Raw genomic sequence first — 18,281 nt, 5'->3', positions numbered from 1 at the left:
TTGTGTTCTCCGACACTTCCACCACTGTCGGGCCTGCGTTTGGCTTTGCAGTGCATCTTGTCTAACCTACTTATCTTAATAGGCTCTGTTTGGTTCTATGGAGTCGGGAGTCGTCGTCAGCATTCTCCCAAATCTCAAATATGACGTGGAATGTGCAATGTAATCTAAGAAGGAAAACAGGGTACAGTTCTGGTGAATTAATCGTCTTACGAATGGACTGTGAAATTATCAGGATTTCTATTGTACAAAGTAGACGTAGGAAAAAGCCTGCATACGATGAACATCACATAATTCTAAGGACCGTCCTGATCACCTGTCACTTGTAGGTAGCACGCAGAAATCCACTTTTTAGATAGTTCAACCCATGGCGGGGAATTTTCATGCACTGTAAATGCGTCTTGCATTTCCATTTCGGCCTAGCGGGCACCTTAACGCTCAAGCACGCTGCGGCCACCGTCAACGGTGATCCTATTCCGCACTCGAATGTGGGCATACGACGTTCCGAGCTGAACGACGCGATAGGAAGGAGGCTCATCTTGTGAGTCCGAGTCGGTCGTCGCACTCTGAGTGCTCTCTGCAGAGGACGGGCCATCAGGAGTATCTGGCCGACTGGAAGAGGTAACACTTGAAAGCTCCTCATCTTCCTGATCGTTGTGCTTTGCGATATCCAACAGCGCTGTTGGACAAAACACCAAAGCCTCCCCAGTCGGCAGACGAACAATTTTGCGAAAGATCGTCGACGAAGCCGTGTTGTTCGGACCAAGTCCCTCAATCTCAGCTCCCGCAATGTGTGACTTGATAGCCTTGAACCAAGCCGGCGATGAGAATCGATGGATAATAGTGACGTTGCAGAGCTCAAGCAGTGCCGGTGCAAGAGTTGGCTCCTGTGTTGCTATCAACACTCGCGCGGCCAGATGTCGCTGCTGGCGGACGACAGACAGCAGTGTATCTGTCAGGTCGGCGGCTTCTGGTGAAGTTGAAGTCATAAACTATAATCAAATAAAGTGTGAGTATAGACTAACATGGATGACTCAAGATATTGTGAAAGTCCGCGAACCTTGTGCGCTTCATCAAGAGCGATGATGCGACCCGCATCATGACGATTCTTCAAGAACAAGGAGACTGCAATGTTGAATAGCGCGCATGCATCTTCTTGGCCAACGAACGGGCAGCTAAGATCGATTATTGTCAAAGTGCCAGGAGGAAACTTCCAGGCATTATCGGCACTGTGTTGCTTTGACTTATTGGTATTTGCACCAGGGACAGATCCAGGCTCAAAGAATGACTCGAGAACCTCCAAGCGCATGTTAAGAGGCATAAGCTGGCCTTTCAGAAATTGTTCGCGCTGCAGGAGAAGTTTGAATGTGCTGTAGTTGAAGCCTGATTTCCCCTGGTTGGCTATAGCCATGTCCCGAAGAATCTTCATGACAACCTATGCGAATAGCTTATTAGCGCATTGTCAGCCTGGACGGCAGGAGTGTTGACCTACCTCGATGTAAAGCGGTTTCTCCGTCATGTTATTGATGCCCATCAGGGTTTTCATCATACTAATGTTGAGAGCCTTCTGGGGCAGATACAATGGCTCAACCTTCAGCATTTTGGACCCCCCTGCCAGTGTTGTGTATGCCTTTTTCATGGCAAGGTAATTTGTCGGGGAGACCAAAACCCTGACAGGAATTCCCGAGGAGTGAAGATAAGCCGCCTCGCACAGCTGAGTGCTGGAAAAGGCTGTGAACTTGTCATAGTGAATAACCAGTCCAGCCAGAGGTGATGATAGCTTCCCGGCAGGGGAGGATGAGATCAATGCATTTTCCAGCAGGCAGGACAGGGTGTGGCTCTTGCCACTTCCTTGACTGCCGCAGATGAATGCAGACCAAGGTGCTGACACGTTGGCGTACACAAGGTCGTCTTGTGCCGGTGGGTTGCTGGTAGGTCGATTACGCAGACCAAGCAGTCCATATTGTGGGTAAGTTGGGTCTCCGTCGAGAGTTTGCTGGCTATTCAGGCGGTCGGTATCCAGAGTCTCACAAGCGGAGAGTGAGAATAGAGGTGCCGTTATGAGCTCCTCTTCCAAGCGGGTGTTTTTGAATCTCGACGTCCTGGAGACATCAGCGTCGCCCTTGACAAGCTTCATATGCTCGCTAGTCTCCGGTGTGTTCCTAGAAAGATACAGGGACGACATATTGTCAGATTCTCACTCAAGAAAGGCTCTGATGGGGTTAGTTGAGGACGTGAAAATTTTCAGCTGAGGGGTCTGATGGAAAACGTGAGATGACGAGGGTTGGGTAAAAATTGAGAAAGGGGGCAGGAAATAACTGGGATTTGAGTCCAAGTTTGTAGCTTATGAACAAAGCAAGAACAAACTGCACTATGATCAGGTGTTCGGGCATTCAGACAATTTAATATCAAACATTTATAAAGTCTCTTCGTAGAAGGCATTTTCCTTCAACCCTATAGAGCTTCCTCTATGGCTGGCACTACTACATCGCTTCAAACCCTAGTTCCGGCGTACTACCATATTGCAGTGGACAATTTCCAATCGCACCTTATCTAAGCTTGTTGTAAAATCTATCACCCACTTATATCTTCAGTGAACTAGCTTTGTATAGCATGTGGTACTATATCTGCTAGTATTTGAAGCGAGATAGGCCCCTTACCAACCTTCGAGTAGATACTTAACTCGAGAGTGCTCTAAGTACTCAATTCTCCTATATGCTCTAGAGATATAGATCTAGGACCTGCTTTAAGATTCTTAGGTCTTCTCTCGCCGCGTTAACCCCCTTAGTCAACGACGTAGTTCCAAGGTTGGTAACAGAATCAGCATCGCTACACTTACCCCCAACATAGTCTGTAGTGGCGTCGGCATCGGATCTCTTATCGACAACGTAGTTTGTGGCAGAATCAGCATGACCATGGCAAGTGATTCCAACTATACATAAATCAGTTAACAAACCGAGTTCCCGGGGCTTGTTTGAATATACCTACCCGGCCTTTCTCAATTTATAATGTTGCATGCAGCAGCACGTTGTATGTATATGCTGTCTTTTCTGTAGACAGAAACCAGAGCTGAACAGTAAACTGGGGTAGATGGAATAAATGAATCGTGTGAAGACAAATTGATGTAAGTCGAGGATGTCAAAACAATCGATCGTCCCTTACGCTAAGATATCATGTTCAGCCTCATCTGCAGATACGTTGTACGTTATACACGTGTACGGGAACATCATCATTCTTCCGGAATATCGCACACAACTATAGGCTCACCGTGACCTGTGGACAGGAGTCGTTCTATACCTCAACCTAGAAGAGCATAATTGCAAATACACGAGGTGGCATGACGGCATGGGAGTTAGAACTGAGGGAATGGCAGCAGAAATAACGAATCTCTGTTACTGGAATACTGTCTGGTCCGATGGAGAAGTTCAGCTTTAGGGCAGGCCTCTGAAGGAGTCGCGCCTTCCTATCTCGATCCACACCCCATGCTCTTGCCATTTACAACATTTGCAGGCGAAGACGAGCACATCCCCCTGTTTCCTTCTTTCTCCTTCACAAATTTTAATAAGTAACGATTTGGTTACTATTGAAATAGTACGTTGTGGCAATCAGATTGAAGGGGTTAAAAAAGAAAAAAAGGAAGACGGGTATGTGAATCGAACGGGACCTTAAAAGTCTAAAAAAAAAACATCATGGGTTGGCATGATTTGTTTTTGTTAACCCCGTCACTCATGCCGTTGAGCCATCTCACCCGAAGGTCACCAGACTCTTCTCCTCGAACATTGAAATAGTAGTGTAGAAGCGGCTTGACAATGTGTATAGGATTGTGGGATGGGGAGTAGCACGTTCTTGCAATTATTACTCTATATCTACGGTTAGCCTCAAGAGGTTGCCCAGGTGAGATAGTGGACGAGTAGATCATACGGACAAGAGGCATAATCTGATGTTAGCCTTGCTTTACTCGTTATTATAGGAAGAAACTGCTCCTACGCTTCTCGTATTAAGTAGATACTTGGCTTTAAGAGTGTTCTAACTAATCAACTCTCCTATATGCTCCTAAAGATACATACATACCTAGGTAGCTGACCTACTTCGGGATCCCTAGGTTTTCTGTCGCCTAGTTCACCCCCTTGGTCAACGATGTAGTTGGTAGCAGAATCAGCATCGCTACGCTTTATCCACAACGTAGTTGGTAGCGGCGTCGGCATCGGATCTCTTATCAACACCGCAAAAGGAGGGGTTACCTATCTAAGGTTGTAATCATATTAGAGTTTTGAATGGGTGAGTCACGCTCAGTTACATTTGGTGGTTTTGTTTTTCCACAGTAAAGAAGAATGAAAATGAATGGTCTGTTCAGAATGATGGGATCGGGCATACGGTGCTAAGATACTCGTAATGCGGATCTGATGTATGATTCAGAAACATACCAGGCTTCTAGAGCTACGATATACCTCTGGGTTAGAGCAGCTTGCGCTTTCCTTATTCAAACATATCTCTACGATTCAAATATAGACGATGCTCTTTGTGATACTCAACTCGTTTATATAGGTATTATAGCGATATAACCGGCAGGCTCGCGACAACCTGAGGTAAAGAAGTTGCTTGTATCGCCTGAGGGGTTAGGATGCAAAGTCTGTGTCAATCAAGATACTGGAGTAGGCTTAGGGATAGCATACAATAAATGCGGATGGGTGGTTTCAGACACCCCTGCATCTCGCGGAAGTGATCTGTGCATACGCAGACTAATGATCCAATATCAAATACGTGTATATCCATACAATGTCTACTGCTACATGAACGGACTGATAGCCTTTCTGCGGGTTGTCATGATAGGCCTAATTCCTGTTTCAATTATGCACTAAAAGCTGTGGTAGCCGCTAAGAGGGTCCTAATAATGATTCAATCGTGAATATTCAAATGCTTCTCCCCCCCTTGTTCCTCTCGTTTTCCTTTGATAATCTGTTGTGTGCTGTCTCCTGAGATCTTCGTATTCCGGATAGAAGATAGAGAGAAGGAAGATCAAGCAAATGACAAATTATGCAAGGCAAATATGCGATTGATCCAATGCCTTGTTGAGGCAACATGTGTCGTGATAACATCTCAGTGTGGCACAGAACGAATGTACCAGTCAGGTCAAGTGCGACGGAGTCTGAGTTCTTCCCGAATTTTCTCTACGGTCTTCTCGATAAACTCCTTGCAATGCACATCATCTCGCTCACAAATCGCGTCATAAAGCATCATAGCGGTCACGGTAACTCCCAATTTCATCAACTTCGAGATGGCTGTGGAGTCTCTCCGATAGACTGCGTATCGCAGGACAGGCCCAGCATGAGCAGCAATATCAAATCCTTGGTCCAGAACCAACTCAATCAGACCTGAATCACCACCGATTATTGCAGCGTGGAGTACATTTGGTGTCGGGGTTGACCAGCCAGGAGTGAGGACCCCTCCAATGGCGACACCCATCTTGTATGACTGGACCAGCTTGATTCGTGGTCTCAAGGGGTATTCATCTGGAAGGAGGTCGGGAGCAAACCGGTACACGAACTGTGGATCTTCGTTATTCACATCAGCACCGTTCTCGAGTGCATATCTGACGACACTTTTTTCGCAGTGCCAGAGTCCCTCGTACAGGATGATCTGTGCAGCGTCTTTGACAGTGAGATTTCGGTTGCCGTCCTTGAGGAAAGCGAACAGAGCTTTGATTGCGGGTAACTGGCCACGAGCCGCAGCATACTTCAGAGGTCGTCGTAGCTTGTAAGCGCCGGTGAATGCCTTAGGATCTTTGTCAAGCAACATCTGAACAACGTCCACATGGCCATTTCCAGCGGCCTGTCTCATTGGGGTTTCGTAGTGTTCGTCCAAGAAATTGGCATTGACGCCCTTTGCAAGGATAAGTTTGACGCAAGACAGCGAGCCAGCTTCGGCTGCTACAGTCAAGGGGTGTGGTTTTGGACTCCGTGGGATGACGTTCAAAGCCTCGGGGGCATCGCGATCTCTCATATGAGACTTGAATCTGTCTCGTCGTAAAATCTTAGAGCCGGCGCTCAGGCACTTGCGTATGGTGCCAGCAAAGCCTTTCCGGGCTGCCCATATGATAATCCTGTCGCGCAAGTGTGGTGGAGAGTCCCGGTAGAGTTTGTCTTCGAAAATGAGGGTAAAACGTGGGCAGATGCGAATAAAGGAATTGAGGTCTCTTTTGGCATGCAGGTGGCTCTCAATCATGAGAAGGAGTTCTGTGGGTAGGAGAACGAGTGACATGGTTGTTGTCGCCAGAGGCAATGTCAAGGTGCTGAGTTTGGGGGATGTGAGAGTTGGGGATTTATGAAGAGAAGATCGTCACAAAGATGAAATATCACTAGCTGGATGGATGACAACTGGGAAGTGACCAAGAGAAGTATAGAAAGGAAGTTGAGATGAGACATGAGTAGGTGAGATGCGAGGTAGAGGAAGAGAGAAGAAGTTGAGCAGATGAGATCCAAGTTTTAATTAAGTCAATTGTGCACTTGAATAGGCGAGTCTGAAGACAATGGCAATTGAGGATTGTTCCGATTATCATGTGGCCTTGTTTGTCAGGCGTCTCTCACTTTTGTGTGTGCACGAAGGCTTGTCGAGGTTGAATTGGCAGGTGACCTATGATCTGTATAGGAATCAACTTATTTTCATTGTATCAATGGCATGGAGCAAGGCAACAATACAACAATTCAACAATGCAACAATAAACCAATTGAACAATTAGACAGATACATGCTTCTAGTCTACCCAGGTAGTATCCCACCTTAGTACTATAGGAGTGACAGCTCTTATCACCATCAGCCATTCAGTAAGACCCTAGCGAGGGCTTGATACCAGTCTCATACTTGAAGTGGTTCGGACTTGTGCTTTTGTCTCCATTTTATTCGTCTCCATTGACCGTCCATATCGTGACAAACAACTACGTATAACGTCGCTCAACATCTGCTTGCAGTGAAAGGTTCCAGTAAGCTGAAGATAAAAAGATGGATGTAGATTGTTTTAGTAGCCCTGGTCTACTTTCCGAATATTCTGGACCATTGGAGCTGTCTATTCGCTAGGATATAATTCCTTGTCTGTGGGCTTAACTCTCAAGTGCAATTACTTCAGTCTCCAAATCAGCAGGCTTTGGTAGCCCATTAACCTCTACACTCGACCTAGCCGGATTACGATAAATGTTCCTATCCAATTGAACGAAGTACACCTGACTCCGTTAATGTGCGCTGTTCGGAAAGCAATATTGGGATACTATTTCCCTTATCCGATTCACTTACATTGGCCTTGGTTACCTGATCTAAAGAGGTCCCAGAGGCTCCCAGTATACCACTAACATTCCGGATTATCTGGTGTGTCTTCTTGGTGACGGGGGACTCGACTGGGAGATATTTGCCATTGCTGTCGGCGGATACTTGACCTGATACAAAGACAAGCCGTTGCCTCTGGCGGTAGGGGAACGGACAGTCTGTTAGGTTAGGGGAAACAGTGAAAATATTCTTTGGTATACGGACGTAAGGGACACTCCGGCCGGGCCTGTTGTTGCACATTGGTTTCGTAGTATGTGTTGTTGGATGGCAGAAGACTCACGACGAGCATATCCGCGTTGCTATGTTTGAAGACGATGAGTATGGCTTTCCTCGCGAAAAAGATGCAATCGCGTTGATGCAGCACCATGTAGCTGCATGAACGGACTCGAGTAATAACACGGCCAGATCTGCCGCGTCCGATGGCTGACGCCGGGGGCTCGACCCGGTATCCCCGGTCCGTCGATGTTCGTGTTCAGGGGGCGGATTGCAGCCTACGGCATTGAAGTTGAACTAGTGGCCTTTCCTGTGCATTCCTCGCTCCTCATAACTAGTACCAATACCGCTAACTACAGAATAAAGGCAAATGAGTATCTTGCACAGCTCTATTCTCAGGGGATAGAAATTGCATGTTTTTGGGCAGTCGATCCCAGCCATAGGTTCTCACTCGCCCGTTCCAGCTCTTGCGGTATATTCACACCATCTGGAGTCACAAAGTCCTCACGGTAGTCAATGAAGGTGGCTTCCACAATTAGCCGCAGTTGGGGGTCCGCGGTAACAGCCCATGCCGCCGACAGACACATTATTACGTATCCTGCTCCAACCGGTCTGTACACATTGGACTCCTGGGCATGTACGAGCGTCTCTATAACAAGAGACTTCGATTCTATAATACAGGAGTAATCACTGGGATCCAGTGCCTGAAGGATGCAGTTGAACACTATCGTGATTGCGAGACCGATTCCATGGGTGCGGAGATAATGTGCTCGCAAGATCCTAGCCATGAAGTTTTCTGTCATGGTGCTGAGCTCCGACGTCTCATACTCGACTGTTCGTGCTTTCAATTGGGCCAGGATTAATTTGCATTTCTCGTATATTGGTCGGACTTCCATTGTTAAGGGTGTTAAATCTTCGCCGTCACGTATGGCTCGTCTGCCGCGTTTCATTAGAACTGGCGCCCGTGCTAGACATCGCAAAATTTGGGCTTCGGGTTGGTTTTGATCATAGTCATTCTCGACTAAGGCATCCCACTCCTCGGGGCTGAGGTCGATAGCCTCATTGTATAAACCCTCGAATAACTTGGGAGCATGATTAGCTCGGCTTAGGAAGATGGTGGGAGTTGCGGAGGATTTACCACGCTTCCCCGTAATGAGAGGAATAATTTACGCTCAAAGTCGTCGCGTGGCCCAAATTTCTTTCGTGCGTGCAGAATGCTGGCGGCCCCTTGCGCATGTCCTGATACCATTTGCCCGGGATTTCCAATGAATGTTTGGCAAATTAAAAGTATCATCACGGCACATAGTGTATTGGAAGCACTGGCCTGGAGTGGGTCATCTAGATAAACTCTTAGGGTTTTGAGAGCACGGGAGTACTTGGCTAGCGCCTCAGCCCGAACTGGTTGGCGGGTGCAGAAGCTTGCGTGGGCAGTGGTTAGCGCATCAACTGCACGGTCGAGGGCTTCATTACTCCCGAGTCGTCGGGGTACATCTTCCAGGAAAATGCCGAACGACCACCAGACATTGTATCGGAGGTCGGTGGATCGTTTTATGGCGCCGACAAACGAATTAGTCAACGATGTCATACTGTTGCCAGGACATGCCCGGGGTATTTCAAAGAAATAATTTTCTTTCTGTGTTGGTCTCCATCTCGAGAGGAGAGCCTTTTGGCCGCTTTGGTTGGAGTTTGGGAGAAATTGTTGCTCTTTGAACATAAATCGTTTCTGACCTGACCCCACACACCTCACTTTCAGACGAAGGCATCGTCCACACGCAGGTTGTTTCTCGTCGCACTTGATATATTATCAGGAATAACGCTCTGTGTCATAATCTTATCGCACGTACCTTCTTCTTCTGCTTGCGACACGCGTCACAGGCCCGACCTGTTGGGACACCCGGCATTGCGGGGTGAAGACCGTAGTGGGGAAGCGGAGCGTGGATCTCAAAACGGACTGCGCAGGCCTTCAGGGACGGGTATATTCAGTGCAGAAGATTCTGTGGAAGGCTACAAAAGCAAGATGCGTCACACTAAAAAGGAAAAAAAAGACGAAAAAGGCCCGGACAACGAGGTTGAGGTTATGAGGCTACGCAATCTAACCGCTTCGGGTCAGATGTAGCGCTCCCAAGGTTGAGTCGGGCATCGCTGATTGGCCAGTTCACAACTATGAGCGAGTGGACCCGTGGACATCAATGCGGCTGAAATGAATCACCCGTGGACAGCTTAGTCTAACCCGATATAGACCTATGTAGCGCTTCATGATGTGTAGGATAGCGCCCGCGAGCGTTGATGAGAGTTATTTAAGCATCTCATCTCCCAACATCCTGGTATCCCATCTATAATTCATTGGACTTCATCATGACCTCGGATAACTCGGACGCAGGGGCAAATCTCTACTTGTACAATCCAAGTCATGTCTTACCAGCTGTCTTTGCCGCCTTGGTCGGCGCGTCTCTATTTCTGCACATTTACCAAAACTAGTAAGCATTTGCCATACAATCTCAGAAAACACCAAGCTAATTCTAACACCTTCAGCCGCTACCGATTCTGGCGCGTCACCTTCTTCATTTGCTGGGGTGGAGCTCTGTTCACCGTGGGCTGGATTCTCCGCTGCATATCGAGTTACCAACCAGGAAACTTAGTCATATATATCGCATCAACCGTCTTCATCTACATCGGCCCACCAGTTTACTCAGCCGCTGCGTATAACTTCGTCGGACGCCTCATGAACTACTTACCAATGCACGCACTTCTCAACCCTAACCGTGTCCTCATCTCCTTCGTCTATGTCGGCGCTGCCGTGGAAGCAATTACAGTCGTGGGAGCAGCCAAGTACGCATCAGCCGGCTCTGACCTGGACGAGTACAAGGCCGGTGGGACTCTCATCGCTGCGGGGCTTGTTCTCCAAGCAGTGGTCGAATGCTGCGTGATCGGGATCGTTGCAACAGTTCACGCCCGCTGCTCTCGGGCCCGGATGCTCTCGCCAAATGTCCGTATGATATGCATCACACTATACGGAACATCGACTCTTGTCTTGATGCGGTGCATCTTCCGCGCCGTTGAGGCATTCGAGATGTTTGGTAATCTCGGCTGCCGGAAGAACTGCGGACCTGTTCTCAGCAACGAATGGTATCTATATGCATTTGAGCTTGGCCCAATGCTTCTCTTCACTTGGTGGCTCAACTTGATGCATCCTGGTCGATATCTACCTCGCCAAAAGCCGCGCTATCTGTGTCCTGACGGTCGCACGGAGCGAATGGGTCCTGGTTGGATTGACCGTCGCTCTCGGTGGGAGACCTTTGCGGATCCGTTAGATTTGAAGGGAGTGTTCAAGGGTGCTCCTTCTCACGAGAGGTTTTGGCTGCGACAGGCTGAATGGCCTGTGTGTAAGGATGGCAGCTTTGCTATGGGGACTGCAACTAATACGAGAGCTTCGCCCGAGGACGAAAAAGACCCCGCTCCACTTAGTCCTAATGTTTGAGTAATGGATATGAGACATGGTTTGGGCCCTGTGTTGTATCTCCAGTTCGAGTTTCTTTTGTCTCTTCCAATGCATCCGAAAATATACAGACTCCGAACCGATCCCATATTTACTCAAAGAATTGGTCTTTATGAATGTCACTCACGTACGGATCTTTGAGACGTTCAATTCAGCCCTGGCTAAGGCCCAGTAAGATATAATTCGAGTCAAGTCTAAAGAGATTCCAGGGTTGCATGTTGCTTGACAAGCTCTTCTGACCGGGGCATTGGCTTGGTTAACTTGGCACCGCTTACCCAAGAAAGCGAACCAAGTGCGTCAGGAACATTGGCTAAGATTTTCGGCCTGCCAACGACTTACAATGAGGCTCATTGTGTATTCAACTATTTGTGAGGGGTAGAGATGACATCAAATAGTCGGTGATAAATATACTCGATCGTCATATGTACCTTGATACCATCATAGCATCTAGTATTTACAGCTTAGCTTGTTCGAGTGGGCTCAACTTCCTCAGTGGAGGGCCTCCTCTGCTTCCATCCCCTGCCATGGGCCCTTTTGAGTCATCTAGAGGAGCGTTCATCCTCCACTTTTGGCGCAAGTCCTCGGGCGCTTTGTTCTCAAAGCAGTCCGCGATATATTGGCCCAGGATAGGGAGGAATTTGAATCCACTAAAGTAAAGCTAGTTAGCATAAAGCCATAATGTGCAGGTTAATTTCGACAAATACTCACTGTCCTGCGCCACCAGTAGCCATGAACAGCCCCTGGATGGTTGGGTGGTGGTCGATAATGAAGTCACCGTTAGGGGTATCCGTGTACCAGCACAGCCGACGGTTCATCCAAGGGCGATCAGCCAGCTTGGGGAAGAACTGACGCAAGCCCTTTCGCAGCGATTCATCCGCATCGTCAGGTAAATAACCAGTAGCCGCATTGCTGGTTTCGAACTTCGGCGATGAGAGCGACTTCTGAACACCGTCCACATTGACAGCCATATCGGTCGCATAGCCGTAACCGTGGCGCGCCAGCTTGAGAACATTTGTGTCCGGTGTGGGCGGGAATGAGAAGACGCCGGTACTCATGTTGATCATGACCGGGATCTTCTTCATCTCGAGAGCCTCCTCCTCGGTCAACTGAATGAAGCCAACAGGCTGGCCAGAGGAAGATGCCGCATGACCCATATTCAAAAGACGGTTGGTCCACGCGCCGGTACTCAAGATCACCTGTGAAGCAAGCAACACCTGCCCTCCGACAAGGTTGACACCAACAACACGCGATCCCGCCCGGCGGAGAGAGACGACAGTACCGCGAGGACCGGCAATGATAGAAACACCCGCCACGGTACATTTGGAAGCCAGCTTTTGAATGCTGCCTGCGGCATCGGCCCACCCACCTTTCGGGTTGTGATATCCGTTCATGCCGGAAAGATCCGCTTGGACACTGGGGTAGAGTTTCCGGATCTCCATGGCGTCGTCAAGGTCGTCTAGTTTGCCACCTGCTGCCCGAATAACAGCCTTTGACTTCTCCATGTATGCGTTCTTAGGCGTTTCCGAGAACAATGCGAATCCGGATTCGAAGTATTGATCTTTGTACTCAGTGGTCCATCCATTGTATGCCTCCCGGGCCATTTGAGAGTAGATCGGGTCCGCATAATCGGCGCGAATAATGCGCGAAATGTCAACGCTGCTTCCATCTGCTGATGGTGGTACAAAGCGATCGACAACGGTGATGTCCGTATATCCGCGCTTGTTGAGTTCAAGAGCGGTCGAAAGTCCGAAGACCCCGGCACCCACGATCAGGATTGAGTCTGTCTTATCTGTGGTCATTTTGAACAACAGACTGGTAGCTAGAGGAGTGTAGTCAAACTGCAATCGGTCGGCGAATTTCCAGCATTAACAAATGCGGAGGCCGTAGGCCGGCCCAGCGCCGTCTTGGCGTCCGGAAAAGTCGGACCCGGTCCGTGTTCCCCGGGTGAGAACCAGTGAATGAGTATAGGTTACGAACATCTAAACCCCAACCTCACGTTGGGTTAATGCTGAGCCAATCCTCAAAGGCCCTCCCATAATCTTGAAGCTGCAGGAACAACGTGTCACCACCGCTAAATTCCATATTAGGATCTCCGGGAAGCCCTGGGTATTCCATCCCCGGTGAGATCTGACTCGGCGTCTGTACGGGATCCTCGGTCTGCTCAGGTGGGTAGGTGACACACTCGGGGGCCACTGTCTTGTGGCCTGAGATCCCAGCGGATCCAATCAAAGCGAAATCGCGTTCGGTGATATCGCCAGCCGAAGGGTCCCCTGAGCACCCAACACTGTCTTTAGCAAGTTCTGGACCGAAGATGTCGCTAGCAGGATCGCTTAGATTGCTTGCATGGGAATATACTAAGATCTTCCATAATAGCTGCAAATTCACAGACCACTTCTGGCGAGAATTCGACCTCCCCGGAGCGATGTTGTCTGTCATAAGGCCTCCAGGGGAAACGCTGTCCCGGAGTTGTTGCAGTTGTCGGACCTAGGGCCGATATCAGAACTAGTGCCAGAGGAACGACCGGATGAAAACTAACCTGGCGATCGATGTGTGGCCACCGATGGCTCATGTTGCGTAGGAATCTGAGACATTTCTCAAATCCCGTTTGCGCCTTTCTGTTGAAAGCTTGATCCTCGACAAAGCTATGTTGAAGATATATCGTAGCAACAATGGCCACGCATTGGCCTATGGTCGGGTCAGATACCTCAAAGTTCTTCATCTCAATAAGCTCGAGGAAATGGACAACCCAGCCCGAGTGGAAGGTTAACTGCTCGAAAGAATTACGGAGGAATGACTGAGGCATTGTCCTCCGGAAATTCCGAAGTCGCATGGATAACAGAAAGGGATGGTTCAATAAACAAGGCACCGCATGCCAAACCAACTGGAAGAATAGCCATGGGCTCCAGTAGTCACGATGAGCCTGAAGTTCGGCGGGGGGATAGTCTTGGAAGCGACTTGCATGAAGTCGGAACCTCAGTGGCATGAGACTCTCGTGCTCACAGTGACGGAAATTGATCATTGCATAATCGGAATTTGGAGACCAAGGAGGATGAGCGTCAACGCCAACATGGCTGGCGGCATAATTACATGCCATCGCCCACAGCTCGCTTGTGTAAACACTGCTACCATTGATGCCAATATCAGGCTTAGAGTCACCGCTGGTACCGCGGGCAATCTCTTTGTTGAAAATCATGGCTCCCAACGGAGAGACGATTTCACCAGGCTCTGCAAGTAAGTCCAGGCTGTCTTTAGGTGGATGCAGGGACCCGTGAAGGTTCTTAAGCATGATGAGGCTTACGTGGCAGAGTTTGCGCTCATCGCGCTCGGTTTCCAAATTGCTCAGAGACTCTAGGCCATTGATTCTGAGATTTCCCATCAAATATGTGGCAAGTCTGGTATAAGACCCTGCACGAATGATGTGACCCGCTGGATAGATGAAGCACAATGTTAAGAAATGAACACAAACACACGGGCCGGGGCTGCTGTATCTGTGAACTCCAGAATACTTAGAAGACAAAGGGTCTGGATCGTAGATAGCTCCACAGTACCAGATGCCAAACGCATCATGGCCATCTGACAGGCCTTTTCTGTTTTTCTCTTGATGTCCAGTTGTATCTCCTGGTCAATGGCCCCTGGTCCTTTGAAGCGGACCCCAAGAGCTTCGATTGCGAGTAGAAGCTCGGGGTCCCGCTTCCCCAGGGAAGCCAAAGAGGATCTATGGGGGAATAACAGAAAGGGCTGTGCGTTACAGAAGGTCAAATAGAGCTCAGCATCTGGGACCCCGGATGATCCAAATCTATTTCATTCGTCAATAAAGGCCTCCTGTAAGCAAACTTCAAGCTGAACTCACATAGAGGGGCTCGCCGGGGGTGCAAGTTCTGGTATTTGAGGGTTACTCTCGGGGACAACTGGCGAGGGGAGGTGGTGTGAAGCAGATCGTCTGCGACCTCAGTCAGCCAAAATAAAGCATAATACCTCGAAAGTTACAACACACGTAATATATTCCATCAACTGTTCTAACTTCCCCTCGATGCCGGAAATGCGTTGTTCCTATGTCACATTAGAATCCGCCTTTGTCTAGGCATCGATGATACTCACCATCATCTTCTGAGAATACCCCAAGCCTTCCTCTCCAATCTCGGTGCCTGCATACACGCACTGTTGGCCCAGTCGCTCGCAGTACGAGCAAGCCGGTTTCTCCCCTGGGCAACGCGACTTTTTCCGGCTGGAGGAATGTCAACTCATATTGGCTCTCAGCTTGGGACAGCCAAGGTTCGCACTCACCGACACGGCTCGCAAGCCTGGCGGGCTCGTTTCGATGGTCTTTCATCTTCAGTTGATCCCATCGTGCGTATAACGTGACTGTAGACGGTGATGATCTGATCTGTTCCACGTGGGTAAAACGTCGATCCGAGGCGGGGAACGGCTGTGGGTCCAAAAAGATACAAAGTCCAATATAGCTTCGCCGGGTTCTCTTCTATACTCTATCTGGCATCAATGGGGTTTGACTGTAAAAGACCCAACAGGAACAACACTCAAACATAATCAAGACCTACTAAGGGTTTGGTTGGGGCATCTTCAGGCTCAGTTATACGATCACAATTATCCAGGCAAATGGACTACACAAGCACCAAACTTGAACGTCTATTTATGTTCATTCAGAAGGCCATCGAAGATATCAGCATATCCTTCCGATTGCAATATAGCAATTCATAGGCTTTTTATGAGCGATCTGCCCATTATGGGACCCAAACTTGCGTGCTGGAGACTATGTGCAACTGTGAACACGGCATGATATACATAGCACCAGGCTATATGTGTGGCCTGGACAATTCAGGACCGCAAACCTTCGCTCTGCCCTGTTCACACGTATGTTACAAAGTAGAAAATGTGTAAATTTCCGTATAGCGAAGATCGACGATCATGTGATCTGTCACGGAGCTGACGTCGGCTCCGATTCTCCAACCTCGAAAGCTTTTGGCCACTCACCTCCTCACTTATTTCTGTGATAATCTTCCCATCTCATCGGCATTTGCATTACTCCAAATAAATACTCTGTACAGGATCGTGGGAAACTTGAAAGTATCAAAAATGAGTGACGCCTACGAACGCGAGCAGTACGTCCCCCTTTCTCCACCTTGTCCCATCGGATGCCCCTACGAAAGGAGTTACGTTTGGATTTGAGTGCTGATACTACGGAACAGGCAGAACAATGCGCTCCTCAATTCGCTCTCCTCAAAGGTCTCAGCCCTCCGGTCCGTGACGATCGATATCCATGACAATGCGAGGGATCAGGAAACTCTGGACCATACGGTATGTCTTGATCGATCTTTCTCTGGTCCGATAATCACTCAGGACATTCGCGTGTGTCCTGAATATACATTCAATTGGGGCCTCGGTGGGTTAACTTGCGACTGACAACCATGCCTTCCTAGAGCGATGTATTCTCCTCCTTCTCAACGAACCTCAAAGGCAGCGCCACTCGACTCACACGGATGGCGAAACAAGGCGATTCTGTGGCCGTGATGAAGATTGCAGGCATGTGTATCGTCGCTGGTATCACTCTCTATATCATTCTTGGGTGGATCTTCTGAGGGACTTCTTACGTCCTTGCAACCTGCTGCTTCCTCGCCATTGTTTCACCACATCCGCCTTAATATTCGATACCCTTGCTGGACCGAGACTCGTATCGAACATTCACGTCCCAATCCAGTCATGCTATTCTATGGTGCTGGGTTGTCCTCGTCTTATGGATCGCATCTGTGCTTGGCTAGATCTTAAGCTGGCTCGGCACGTTGATTTGGAGTGCATGTTGTGCTCCAAGATTTCCTCATCGTCCCTAATATCTGCTTGTTCTATTTTCGGGCTGTGCCTGTTATAGGTCCTTGTGGCCCAAGAGCATCGGCGAGGCGACTCGATTCCCACCACCTCCTTTGACTTATTTCGGACATCACATCCTTCGACCTCTAGGTTCCCTTGATTAACGTCTTCATGATCTGCAAATCCGCCCAAGCGGTTCTGACATCTTCCTTGGAGTAGCCGGCTCCAGACCGTGCGACTGGACATTTTTGCTTCTTCCCCGTTTTCCATGTTATTAATACTATGAATCCTCGTGGACATAATACATACTTGGCCCAGGCTCATTGGATCTTTTCAGCCATGCTTCAGTATATACTCGTTGCGTAATTGAGTGCAAATGGATCGGGTGGATATATGTAACAAGTGGTAAATGCCATTCAATGGCACCCGTTGGTCCCTCCAAAGCTCTACTGACATCATCACCAAGTCCACCACCCTAGCAAGATATATTTAGCTCAACGCCTTGAATCGAAGTCTACCCCGACAAACCTTAATCGCCGATCGTTAGGTTAAGCTCACCAAGGTCGTGGCCGAAAGCGCTAACCAAAAACGGAAACCAGGTGGTATAGATACGATGGAAGTCCAATTCAGACTTTTCCCACTCCGATATTCTCGTCATGACTCCACAAATTAGTTGTAGGACTCGGTCGACCGGGAAGTTTATCTATAATGCTAAATGCTTTAGTTCTATTGTGTCGTGTGCCATATTTCCATTTGTCGATATCACAATGCCGGTTTCGGCGAACAGGTCTTGGAATGCCGTACTTTTTGTTCATGTTTAGCAAATAAAATTACACATGGCAGCAACAAATTGCCCGATTTAGCTGTAGTTGTAGCAGGGATGACGGAAGTGCCATTCTTTGCCGCTGCCACTGGTAAGACAATATAACTGGATTTGGAACATTGTTGGCACCAACAGAAGCTAGCTCTTTAGCCGTGCACTCGTTCCTTAAGATCAGAGGAGCTTTTTCCATAGTGGAAAATAAGGCCAGACTCTGACGGTCTATATCAAGCTACACTTCCACGGGTCCGGCCTGCGCATATATCCTTGCTGCCGAGGTGGCATTGTGATTCTGGATTCGAGGCCGCCTGCGCCTGGACTGTTTACTTCCACAGCCTGCTAAGTGGAACGGAAAACCATCTCTCATTGTAAGCTAAGCAGCCGGGTGTAGCCAAGTGTTTCCTTAGCTTCAACAGTGCTCGTCAGTCGCTGCGACATGGCCGATTATTTGAAATTTCCGGGCGTCTCGTCCGTATATTGACGTCTCTAAATTTGACTTGGAACTGCAGATAATTCAGTTTTAGAAATGATCGATGTTTAGAATATAAGAGCAACCTTATTATTGAATGTATGTTGTATGAAGTCAGTGCTGTACGCCAGATCTAGACTACGGGAAAACCCG

At 48.5% G+C, this 18,281-nt stretch overlaps 8 protein-coding genes across 8 annotated transcripts; 2 read left to right on the top strand and 6 right to left on the bottom strand.

Moving 5' to 3' along the window:
- Positions 1 to 428: 428 nt before the first annotated feature.
- On the bottom strand, positions 429 to 4,202 carry N7525_001601 (uncharacterized protein; the record flags this gene model as incomplete). Its single annotated transcript, XM_061211972.1, has 5 exons — positions 429 to 989; positions 1,058 to 1,432; positions 1,490 to 2,146; positions 2,739 to 2,929; positions 4,082 to 4,202. 5 exons carry the CDS (start codon positions 4,200 to 4,202, stop codon positions 429 to 431), a joined length of 1,905 nt encoding a protein of 634 aa, XP_061071198.1.
- A 925-nt stretch (positions 4,203 to 5,127) lies between these two features.
- On the bottom strand, positions 5,128 to 6,255 carry N7525_001600 (ankyrin repeat domain-containing protein; the record flags this gene model as incomplete). Its single annotated transcript, XM_061211971.1, has 1 exon — positions 5,128 to 6,255. The coding sequence occupies one exon, from the start codon at positions 6,253 to 6,255 to the stop codon at positions 5,128 to 5,130; it is 1,128 nt and encodes a 375-aa protein (XP_061071197.1).
- Positions 6,256 to 7,090: 835 nt separating this feature from the next.
- Positions 7,091 to 7,677, bottom strand: N7525_001599 (uncharacterized protein; the record flags this gene model as incomplete). Its single annotated transcript, XM_061211970.1, has 3 exons — positions 7,091 to 7,210; positions 7,281 to 7,468; positions 7,515 to 7,677. The coding sequence occupies 3 exons, from the start codon at positions 7,675 to 7,677 to the stop codon at positions 7,091 to 7,093; spliced, it is 471 nt and encodes a 156-aa protein (XP_061071196.1).
- Positions 7,678 to 7,918: 241 nt separating this feature from the next.
- N7525_001598 (Zn(II)2Cys6 transcription factor domain-containing protein) lies at positions 7,919 to 9,424 on the bottom strand (the record flags this gene model as incomplete). The annotated part of the gene is made up of 3 exons (XM_002557752.2): positions 7,919 to 8,605; positions 8,662 to 9,315; positions 9,368 to 9,424. The coding sequence occupies 3 exons, from the start codon at positions 9,422 to 9,424 to the stop codon at positions 7,919 to 7,921; spliced, it is 1,398 nt and encodes a 465-aa protein (XP_002557798.2).
- Positions 9,425 to 9,878: 454 nt separating this feature from the next.
- Positions 9,879 to 11,001, top strand: N7525_001597 (uncharacterized protein; the record flags this gene model as incomplete). Its single annotated transcript, XM_061211969.1, has 2 exons — positions 9,879 to 10,000; positions 10,056 to 11,001. 2 exons carry the CDS (start codon positions 9,879 to 9,881, stop codon positions 10,999 to 11,001), a joined length of 1,068 nt encoding a protein of 355 aa, XP_061071195.1.
- Positions 11,002 to 11,473: 472 nt separating this feature from the next.
- On the bottom strand, positions 11,474 to 12,818 carry N7525_001596 (NAD(P)/FAD-dependent oxidoreductase; the record flags this gene model as incomplete). Its single annotated transcript, XM_002557754.1, has 2 exons — positions 11,474 to 11,666; positions 11,728 to 12,818. 2 exons carry the CDS (start codon positions 12,816 to 12,818, stop codon positions 11,474 to 11,476), a joined length of 1,284 nt encoding a protein of 427 aa, XP_002557800.1.
- Positions 12,819 to 13,011: 193 nt separating this feature from the next.
- N7525_001595 (fungal specific transcription factor domain-containing protein) lies at positions 13,012 to 14,305 on the bottom strand (the record flags this gene model as incomplete). Its single annotated transcript, XM_002557755.2, has 2 exons — positions 13,012 to 13,503; positions 13,556 to 14,305. 2 exons carry the CDS (start codon positions 14,303 to 14,305, stop codon positions 13,012 to 13,014), a joined length of 1,242 nt encoding a protein of 413 aa, XP_002557801.2.
- A 1,805-nt stretch (positions 14,306 to 16,110) lies between these two features.
- N7525_001594 (SNARE domain- containing protein) lies at positions 16,111 to 16,613 on the top strand (the record flags this gene model as incomplete). The annotated part of the gene is made up of 3 exons (XM_002557756.1): positions 16,111 to 16,136; positions 16,224 to 16,332; positions 16,455 to 16,613. 3 exons carry the CDS (start codon positions 16,111 to 16,113, stop codon positions 16,611 to 16,613), a joined length of 294 nt encoding a protein of 97 aa, XP_002557802.1.
- Between the last annotated feature and the right edge of the window lie 1,668 nt (positions 16,614 to 18,281).

This window comes from Penicillium rubens, assembly GCF_028828025.1.
Source record: "Penicillium rubens strain IBT 27055 chromosome Unknown utg000001l_segment0_segment0, whole genome shotgun sequence".
NCBI lineage: Eukaryota > Fungi > Ascomycota > Eurotiomycetes > Eurotiales > Aspergillaceae > Penicillium > Penicillium rubens.
The sequence above is the reverse complement of the archived record's forward strand: the minus strand, read 5'-3'. Positions and strand labels throughout refer to the sequence as shown.